General features: G+C 35.9%; 1 protein-coding gene across 1 annotated transcript; it reads right to left on the bottom strand.

Annotated features, from left to right (window-relative positions):
- Positions 1 to 1076: 1076 nt before the first annotated feature.
- Positions 1077 to 9070, bottom strand: LOC108989110 (DNA-directed RNA polymerase II subunit 4). The gene is made up of 7 exons (XM_018962616.2): positions 8944 to 9070; positions 8555 to 8652; positions 7965 to 8073; positions 3759 to 3836; positions 2947 to 2980; positions 2779 to 2847; positions 1077 to 1376 (listed from the first exon to the last, which is right to left on the bottom strand). The coding sequence occupies exons 2-7, from the start codon at positions 8601 to 8603 to the stop codon at positions 1299 to 1301; spliced, it is 417 nt and encodes a 138-aa protein (XP_018818161.1). The 5' UTR covers positions 8604 to 8652; positions 8944 to 9070; the 3' UTR covers positions 1077 to 1298.
- Positions 9071 to 10868: the final 1798 nt, after the last annotated feature.

Genomic DNA, 10868 nt, shown 5'->3' with positions numbered 1-10868 from the left:
TCCTATACAGTGATATATGAGGATACATGAGTTTGTAAACAGACATATTATATTGGAGATTTCTCCCCCAAACCTTCATGGACGTAAGTATATTGCTGAATCACGTAAATCTTAGTGTCATCTCTTTTTACTTTTCCTGCACTTATTTTCCATTAACTGCCATAGACATACAAACTGCCACTGTACAGCCGCACCGGAACATTACCAAGAGCTCCAAATAATTTGCATCGCAGACAATAATAATTCGCATCGCAGCATTGTCTGCGTGGATTTACCCAGGCCCGCAAAACACGACGTCAACACCGATCATGAATAATGACCTTTTCGATTAACTTTATAAAAAAAGATAAACACAATTAGTATAGGAATGCATGAATCTTGAATGAAGTTCTCCGTGTGTAATGGCCAATTCCACCCCAGCATTCTTCAGCCCTATTGAATTTCGTTTTGCCTGCTGGAATGCTTGCCTTTTCTGCTTTTTCAGAGCTTCCTTCTCAGCCAGTTAGAGGAACAAGATACAGAGATCTTGGCTCCAGTTGCTAGAGCATTAACCCATGTCATTGACTTTCCTGTTTGAGGATACTAGTAATTACTAATAAATGATGCATTTACCTTCGACACTTCAGGAGCTCTCTCCTCAAGCTCTGCCTTGCATTCTAGCTCTCTCATTCTTGAATCAATATTTTTCTCTAGTTAGTACTCTAAAGTACACTGGTCAGTAAATCTAGCAATCTGGATTACTGCACCACATGCAAGACAAGATCCAGAGTCCAGACTCCTCACCTCAGCCATGCGCATTGGTTAGAAGAGTTTTTCAGTGACCAAAGGGCCTAAAACCAATGCGCATAGCTGAGGTGAACATGTAGGGTGAAAGCGTACACTAATTTTATGAAAACTAACAGATTTATTTGCAATGTCCAAACCCACCCCACTAACAAGTTAATTGATACTTACCTGTAAGTCGGTATTAACATTGCAAATTGAGTTTTAATTAAGGTTTCATTTGTAAAATAGGATGTGATTAATTAAAAGTAATTTGCAAATGACCTCAGGGTTTAGGTTTGGAATAAAATGCATTTGAGTTTTAATAGTATAAATCTCATCAATACTTTTACCAAAACAATCCGAGAGTATATGCAAAATCATGAGGACAGTTACCTACTCTGATCATTTGGGCATGTTGCCATGTATATAGGATGATTATATTACAACACCACATCATTAGGAAACATTAGGAGGATCGTGATACGGTAAATACAAATTGACAGACACTTCAAAACATCAAAGTGCACAAGCCACTACTCAAATTTCTTGATGAGCGACAGATCATTCAACATTTTCTCAATTGCCTCATCGTCGTGAGCCCGTCCTTTGGTCTGGCATTAAAAAGAAGATTTGATAAGCAGATATCATTCAGGATCAAATAAGGTATAATATGACAGTTCAAAATATATTCCTAGTTCAGATGATGCCTTATAATATATTTAACAAACAAGAAGGGCTGCTCTATTCAACTAACCACGATACTACTAAACACAACATGGAGAAGCAGCCAATGAAATGCAGTCACATGCAAGGCGTTCTGACAAAGGTATTCAAACTAGTTGAACAAGAAGCCCAATTCAAATAAGCACCACTCTATAGACTTTTTCAAAAGAATTGAGCCTAATTTTCTTCCCTCTCACTTTGGAAACATGAGCTTAAAAGAGCATGGCACTCTATTATTTTGCTGGAATTTACAATTGTATGAAAACATTTCAATCATGGACTCTGCTCGAGTTATAAAGATCTATTTGTGTTCTTTAAAGTTGAATAGGCCATTGTTTCTTTCCACTTTCAATTTTTGGACATACTTTTCGTCAAGTTAAAAGGCCCATAATCTTCATAACGTTGCTTTTCATTTAATTCCAAGCAGATATTCATATGCATTTGGAATTGGCTTGGTTGTGATTTGGCCAAGATCTGCCATTTCCGTATAAAAAATGAGTACAGGTACTTCCGTTCAATTTATGCACTAGCTTTGTTTGCTTTCTTTTTTCAAAATAATCATATGTTCTTTCTCATTTAGGCACTAATCCAACAAGATGTACTGCATATATTGGCAGGAGAAGATATGAACAAAACAGCGGGAAAATTTATCAGCACAAAATGTGGGCATGTGGATGTATCTGATGTGTTCCAGCTTCTAAAAATAAATATAACTACAAGTGTTCTTTTTCTTTTGATATGACAGAGCTGCGTGCTAATACACACACACACACACACAGAGATCTAAGTTAAAAGTTTGTCGCATTATGAAGTATGACATTTTAATTGTTTTTATAAGCCAACCTCCAGTAACACCCCCAAAACCCCCACCCCCACGCCCACATGTGCACAGGCACCTGCCCACCCGCACAGACAAATAAGTTAAAAGTTTGTCACACTATGAAGTATGAGGCTTTCATTATTTTTCTAAGCTAATCTCCAGCCAATTGCTTCATTATGGGAGACTAATAAAACAAATAAATAAAGCATGAATTACAATATATTATTGCCAACATCGTGACTCTAGGTGGTTCATGCTGATGAGAGATTAACTTGCTGTAAACCAGAGAAAGAAAAGGGGGAGTGGGTGTGGAGGAAGGTGTTATATCAACTCTTATACTCTATTTACATGCTAGTGTATGCGTTAAATAATCATGCATGTCTCCCAACAAAATCACATAGGGAGGTAGAATGGACAGTCAATTCACATGGAGAGAGGGATCAGGCTTAAGCCTACGAATAAAAAAATACCTTAATAGATGGTACCATGGCAATAGCTTCCTCCACTGTTTCAGGGCAAAGGTTGCCAAGAACACAAAGCTGCACAACAAAGGTGATACAGCATGTATAGTTTTTCTTCTCTTTTTAGGTGAGAACAAACTTTTAGATATGAGTTCAATAAGTAAAGAGATACATTACCTCGAACTCAGCCAATTGATATCTACTGAGGATTCTGAATGTCAGTTAAGATTCACACAATCAATGCAAGGGAGAGATAGCTTGAAAAACAAGTTTGTGTTACTAACTAACAAACAAACACCATTTCCCCACCACAATCCCATTGCCCCAATCAAGCACTTTAAGGAGTTATGTGATACCCAGTTCTTTGAGCAACACCAGTAGGATTAGTTGTAACAGCAAAATATAAGAGATATTCAACTGTGAATCACCATTATAATAAAAGAAAACTAGAGCAAAGTTTTTTTTTTTATAGATAACTAGAGCAAACTTAGCAAGAAAAAACAATAAAATGGCACCATGGGATTGCAGAATCAAATCCATCATAGGATAGATGAAGCATGTTATCCAACAGAATAGTACTTGCTATGATAAGTTCATAAAGATGTCCCAGCTCTATGTATTCTACTTAGATTAAAAAATACTTACCTGAAAGAAGGGAAGAAAAGCAGGCTATTCATTAAGATTTAGAATGATTTCCAAATATTTATTATCTTAATCCTACCTACCACCCGTAGTAGAAACCATGGAATACGAGCCATCTTGCTAAGGTTTGAAATGTGGGATTTGAATAAATGAACTGAACCACTAGTTTTAAAGTCGATCATAGATTATATTTTGAACCGTAAGATTTCAGTCATAAATTCTGTGCTATATTGTGTTTAAAATAAGTCAGAAATAAAAGGTGGAAATTCTAGGTGTATTTAGGTAGTATTCATGCACACATACAAGAAGGAAATGGAATTCCATCATTATGTAAGTTTGGAGGATACTCTCGCACTTGTCTAACAGCATCTGGATTCTTATACCGGCTAAAGCGCTTCACATACTGCTGTGACTTCTCAAATACTCTGAAAAAGAAAGAATTAAAAAAATAAGAAAAATGTGGATATTGATAATAGCATCTAGACCCACATCCAATTTAATGATCAAAAGAGTTCAAGAAGTCGGAACCAAGCAAATATGGCCCTGTCAAAGAAAGATTCCAAGTCGGGCCCATCTTGCTTAACATGGTGTACTTGGAGCAAAAGGAACAAATTTAGTTTTGAATGTTTTAAGAAGACCGTGGATCTTAACGCTGTCTTTTTAAAATACTCTACCACTGGATTGCTACTATAAATTTTTATTGTCCTAGTGTTCAGGATTTTCTCAATCCTTTTACTCTAAAATGCTCTCTTTTATTGTCTTTATTTATTTTTTATTGGCACGGGGTGTCCAGAACAACGTCCCGACTAATCCCGGGGGTGCATAGGCCCTCTCAACAAGGAGGTTTCTGCAAGTGCACCTCGGGTTATTCAAGGGAAAAATCCCCCAGTCCAATGGCTCCTAGAGATTGTTTGCACCCAGTGGGACTCGAACCTTAGACCTTGGCAGGAGCATACCACCAAGACCGAGGGTTTTACCACTTGAGCCAACCCCTAGGGGTTTCTTTTGTTAATAAAATTTGACTGAGTTGCATTGTCATTTCGTGAACCTATGATGTTTTTAGTGACTTACGGATCAGCAAATGATGCCACATGTTTTGCAGTTTTTTCTCTACCTATCAAAAATAAAAAAATAAAATTTGACCGACTTGTTAAAAAAACACTACATAAAACAGTGAAAATGACACTGCAGAAAACCATATTGTCCCACCCATTGCCAGCAAGTCAATATATTGTGGAGATAAAAAACTATAAATGATAATACATCTACAGATAACCTCAAGCAAAGATCAAAGCCAAATAACCAATGGTTCCACCAGGACAACAGAGAGAATTATATCAAACACGAGCTTAGCGGATTATCAGCATTCTTTTTAACAGTAGTTCTGAAATAGATATTTCTTTTTCAGTCAGGAAAAAGAAAGAAACGTCTTTCCTGTCTCCTTACTTACTTTGACTTAACTAAATGTATGAGATTATGTCACCCACTCGAAGAATCTGTCAACTTGCACATGTAAATTTACCAAAATATTTCAGCAACATTTGTTAGGTTATTTCACAAGCAAAATTATTTAGATTGAATAACCAAGATCCAATTGAATATATATATACATATATATATATATTTTATAAGTAGTTTGAATATATATATACACATGCAAATATGTCCCAAGGATAGTAACAAGCAACCAGAAGTGAAGAGTGCCTCAGAGGTCGGCCATGGGCCAGACTCCATGCACTGAAACATATGATGGTAGACATTCCAAATAAAAAATGCAGTAAAATAATGGAATATCTGTGGGGAAATCTCAGCAAAAACTTGAGTTTCAAACAAAAATCAGACGAAACCCACTTTTGTACCTAACAACGGCAAATGGAATAGGGTTAAGGTACATAATGAAAGACACATTATAAATGCACAAATTAAATAAACAGATATATTTTATTACATAATTTAGGGCAGTTCCTTGTATTGAAACATGAGGGGGAACATGTAAAACCTTGAGGCTGCCCCATAATCACATCTTGGCCAGGTGAAATTGAGCCCTCACACACATTACTGAAGCAAGAACCCATTGGAATGGCCTCAAACACAAATACGAGAGTAACAGTTAAAAGGGGATGTATACCTTTCCCTTATAAGAAAGGGATGTTTGAAGTAAGGTCTTCTTACAAAGCTCTGTTTCCCCCATGAAAGTACCCCCATTTACCTGGAGGAATATATACGTAGTATACTCCTTCAACACTAGTACTTTTTGCCTAGAGTGCAGCCTAGGAAAGATTCTTACTGTGGAAAACCACAAAGGCAGCATATTATAACAATTTCTTTGTGTAGTATACATATGAAGAGTAGGGAGGACAGAGACCATATTTTACTTCATTGTGAGATAGCAAATTCCTTATAACGGACAATCTTCGGCACTTTGGGCTAGATTGGGTCATCCCTTGATGTGTGGTGGACTCTTTGTGAGTTGAAAAGAATGTTTGGTGGCCAGCAGAGTGAATATCTGTGAAAAATGATCCCACCTTGCTTAATGTGGTGTCTTTGGAGCAAAAGAAACAAATGTAGTCTCAAATGTTGTGAGAAGACAGTGGCGGATCTAAAGGCTGTCTGTGTAAACACTCTTCACCATTGGATGGCTGCCCTAAACGTTTATTGTACAAACAATCATGCATAGGCGATGCTCTTGTATACGTCCTGTGTACTTGAGCTACACATTTTTCTCTCATCAATAAAATTCTTCACTGATAGGGGAAAAAAAAATACTTGTCCTACTTTTCAGAATTTTCTGAATCTTTTTACATTTTCTGTTTGGGAATTTCTTGTGTATAGGTCGTGTACATGAAAATGCTCTCTTTGATTGTTAATAAAATTTGACTGACCTATTAAAAAGAACATAAAACAGAAAGACTAAGACTGCAGAAAATCAAATTGACCCACCCATTGTCAGCAACTACATGTTTTTGTTATCTTCACTGATGCCATTGAAAATACTCTTCAGCAATCACAATATAATGGTCACAAGATCTTATGGCAGGTGAAATCAGGTTGTTCTTAAAATGGGTCAAAGGGAGTTTATAGATTGCACACCACTTGAAGTAATTGTAGGCAATATTGTAGATATAACTCCAAATAATAATACATCTACAGATAACATGAAGCAAAGATCAAAGCTAAGTAAACAATGGTTCCACCAAGGTAAAGGAGAGAAATATATCAAAAAATAGATTAGGGGATTATCGGCATTTTTTTTTATGGGGAATTAGATATTTCATTTTTCAGTTGGGATAAAGAAAAAAACAATGCACTAGCGAAATGTTAAATAATGAAAGACAAATCGTCAATGCACAAATTAAATAAATAAATATATCTGATTACGAGTTTAGGGCAGCTCCCTATATTAAAACATGATGGGGAACATGTAAAACCTTGAGGCTGCCCCATAATCACATCTTGGCCAGGTGAAATTGAGCCCTCACACATATACATTTCTGACACAAGAACCCATTGGATTGGCCTCAAACATATATACGAGAGTAATAGGATAAAAATAGTTGTAGAATACCTTTCTCATTATTGCAAAAGAGAGGAAGAGAAGAGATTTAGGATTTCCATGCGCCCACAGTGGAACACCATGAAATTATGAGATTTAGGAATTCTAGTGCCATGCTATATATATACTAGAAAAGAAGTTCTACAACCACAAAGAAATCGCACAAAAGTAAATTCACAAACTGACATGACTTTATATGATACGTTAAATCTACTTCACAATAAAAGTAGCTTTACAATCTAATGTATCACATCAAGCCACGTCAGTTTTTGAATTAATTTTTGCAGAATCTCTTTGTGGCTAAAGTATTTCTCATACTACAATACCTAGTTCCATAACCTAAGATATATGCCCTAAATGTATCAAGCCACGTCAGTTTTTGGGTTTATTTTTGTAGAATCTCTTCGTGACTAAAATATTTATCATACTACAATACCTAGTTCCATAACCTAAGATATATGCCCTAAATGTAGAAATTTGGAAACATAATTTATTTCATTTGTCGTTAAAAGAAAAGAGAGATATTTATGCAGATTTTCTTCTTTCATTCCCTTCTTTATACCTAATTTTTTAACATGAGATTTACCTGCAAAGGGAGAAATTTAAAAAATATATTTAACATATTGGTACATACAAATAAAGTATGATAGCACACAAAAACTCATTTATCCAACTAGCACAGTGTAATTTAAGTGTAATAAGGAGAAGACATATTGATCAAAGAAAATAAGGAGAAGACATATGCAGCTAAAACAGGAATGATATCCGGATGACATATTATCTACAACTCAATAAAAAAATAACAATTGAGATATTATATTATAAGTTATAAAATTTCCATACAAAATTAGAGTTAAATTAAAAAAAAACACACACACAAATTTTTAAATAAGAGATGAATGTGCTAGAATCTTTAAACCTGAACCTGTACTCCTAAATAAATTGTATGTTAATTGAAAAGAGTGAGTTTATAAGGGAGCAAAAGTCGTCTGATACTCACTGAGAAACGTGATTCGCTGCATCGTCAGACATTTGTTGAAGCTGCTCATATTTGTGTTCGAGAATCAAAGCAACTTCACAATTCATTAAACACTTGGCCTTTAAAAACTCTGCAGAGAGAGAGAAAATGGCACTAACTTCAGAAGTATTCTCTTTAATATCATTACAGGGCATTCATGAAAAACCAAACTGTAACTGAATAACATATATGTATCATCTACACAAAATGAACTTAAATTTCCAGCAACATATAATCTTCCAAAAGGTCCAATTTCCTAGTCCTATCTATATCTAATACCATATTATTTGGGCGTACCATATTATCCTGGCATATCAAAAATACACATCACTAACACATTCAATTCATCTCAACGAACACATAACCAGGTCAATGCAGTAGAGCATCTGAAAAGTTTTCGCACTCAAACGAAAAGAATAAAGTGGACATTCAAAATTGGTGTTCTTCCGCTTAAGCGAGCGCTTCTAGTAGTTTTAAAATGCCTATATAATTCCATTCCTCAACACTAATTCCAGATAAAAAAGCAACCCGAAGAGAGAGAGAGAGAGAGAAAGAAAGAAAGAGAGAATTACCGTCACCGATTTTCAGCTCTGCAGCATTTTCTTCCTCTTCCCCAGACATTTTGAGGACCAAAGGTAAATTTTATCTTATAGATGGAAAATAAAGAAATCTGGCAACAAGGAGAGAAATTATAAAAAAAAATGAATAGACCATACGCTACAATAAAACCTGTCCAGATTAAAAATCATGTGAACAATCATAACATAGGAAAACCCTAATTATCCGGATCAAGATTCTGAACTCCATTTTTTTTTCCTTAAAAGAATCTCAGAGGGTTTATATCTCACGGAGTAAAATCTGTTAAGCATTTCGTAATATAAGATATAAATAAAAGAGAACTAGGAAAACAACAAATACAAAGTTGAAGGTGAGCTAGAGCGATGAGGAGGAGGAAGAGCACCTGGAGGCTGAAGGCAGTGCCGAAGAAGGTTTCGTTCGGCCCTACGAGGTGGAACAAAGTCGATAAATAGGTTTTGGCCCTTACAGAACCGCAAACGGTGGCCTTGGGTCCAGGGCTGAGTAATCAGTAACGATGTTATTTATAGATGGTTTCCGAATGGGCAATGGCCCATTACCCCGATTCGATTTTTTTAATAAGAAAAAAAAGGAGATAACTCATTTTGAAAAATGAAAGGTAGTTAAGGAATAAAGGAACATTTTCCTTTTCAAATAATGATGAATTTTCAACTCATTGCATTTTGGAGATTCGATTAAAAGAGTTTTCTAATTCTTAATAGTCTTTTTTTTATAAATTTTTTTTATAAATAAAAATAAAATCTTGATCATTCCCCAGTTTAACTAAATTCAATTTTATTTTTTGAGACTCGATAATTGATACGTAAACAAACTTACAGTTTTAATGTCATCCTCAACTAGCGATCGATTTTTTTGCAGACGTATTTCATACTCCTGCTAATGGCCTCCAGAAACTTGCACCAAGAAGATAAGAGAGGCTTGGTATAATAAGAGACACCTTTGATGCCTAAGTCAAAATAGTGTATAGAGTATTTCAATTCTCAAATCATCCAGAAGTTACCTTTGAATTTTGTGTTGACCTCTATTTATATAGGCAAGGCGTTCAATTGGTAAGGCTTATCTTATGACTTGATCCTCTTTAATCCTTGTTGAATTGCAGACCATTAGGGCTTCAAACCTGCTTGTGTGGCGTATACCGTGCTGAGAGGAATTAATATGTTGGGCGAATATCATGGGCGAGTATCACACTGGAGATTTTTTAATATTACTTCTAGTCCATTCCTTCATTAAATCACTATTAATGACAGTTGGGTTTGAATTTCATACTTGTGTGTTTTGGTGATCGTGACCTTGGTTTATGCTTAGTAGGCTTTTGTCTCTGGGTTCATTGGCCTTTATGACATGGGACTTGGCCCATTTCCCTTGAGGGAATATCTAGCCTAGTAGTTACTAAGCAAATTCTTGTCGCATGAGTGTGATGGTAATTTCTCGTTCTTCTCATCCCTCTTCTTTTGTCGCTTTAGTGATCTTTGGGCGCTCAACATCCACTTGCATTTAAACATCCTAAGTGGCATAAGTGCTTCGTTTAGGCTTCTTGGCATGGTCAATCTTCACTTGTAATCAATTACCTTGGCGACACATTCTCACGTTTAGTATAGTGTGTGTTGGCTTACCTCCCACATACTTTTGAACAGTGCGAATCACGAGATTTGTCTATTTTACCTCTCTACCAGTGACACCGATCATTTCCTTGTTGGGAGTTGTCTAGTCGTCACTATTCCTTTTTATGTTCCTTTCTTTTTCACTCTCTTCGTTTCCTACCATTGCATTCTCCTTCAAACCCTAGTCATTTATTATTGTTGCTCTTCCTTTCAAAACCCTAACCTTCCATCTCTCAGCTTTTTCTTTTAGGTTTCTTGCTATCACATTCCTCACGGCCCTAAGTCTAGGGGTGCAGATTTGCAACTTTAGAATGATTTTGAAGGACATTGTTAGCCTACAATGATTTTACAGCAGACTTGGATTCAGTGAGAAACTTGTACAAGGTCCTAAATTCTGTAATTTTGGAAGTTCCTGGGCCTCGTTGTGGGGCCATCAATTTGGAAGGATTTTCCAAATAGGTCATGGTTGCCCTATACCCTATATAAGCATTTTTTTTATGGGGCTTCGACTACCACTTTGTCGCTCTATTCATGACACTTTAGATTTTTTTAGCCTAGCTCCATTCACAACTTTTTCCTAACGCCTCGAGGATTTTGTTATCTTGTTGTGTTGTGTTGCATCAAGTTTTAGAACTTGCCGATAAGGAATATCCCAACCTTACTGCTCATGACAAGCTTAGCTATGAGT

This window comes from Juglans regia, chromosome 10, assembly GCF_001411555.2.
Source record: "Juglans regia cultivar Chandler chromosome 10, Walnut 2.0, whole genome shotgun sequence".
Classification (NCBI taxonomy): Eukaryota; Viridiplantae; Streptophyta; class Magnoliopsida; order Fagales; family Juglandaceae; genus Juglans; species Juglans regia.
This window is presented reverse-complemented; position numbering and strand designations above follow the sequence as displayed.

What these genes read in the sequence shown, in the direction of transcription:
- LOC108989110 (XM_018962616.2), bottom strand. Translation starts at nt 8,603, where the DNA reads ATGTCTGGGGAAGAGGAAGAAAATGCTGCAGAGCTGAAAATCGGTGAC. An exon ending in GCTGTTAGACAAGTGCGAGA is followed by an intron (nt 2,981 to 3,758) that starts GTATCCTCCAAA and finishes ACTGACATTCAG; the next exon opens with AATCCTCAGTAGATATCAAT. An exon ending in CCATGGTACCATCTATTAAG is followed by an intron (nt 1,377 to 2,778) that starts GTATTTTTTTAT and finishes TTTTAATGCCAG; the next exon opens with ACCAAAGGACGGGCTCACGA.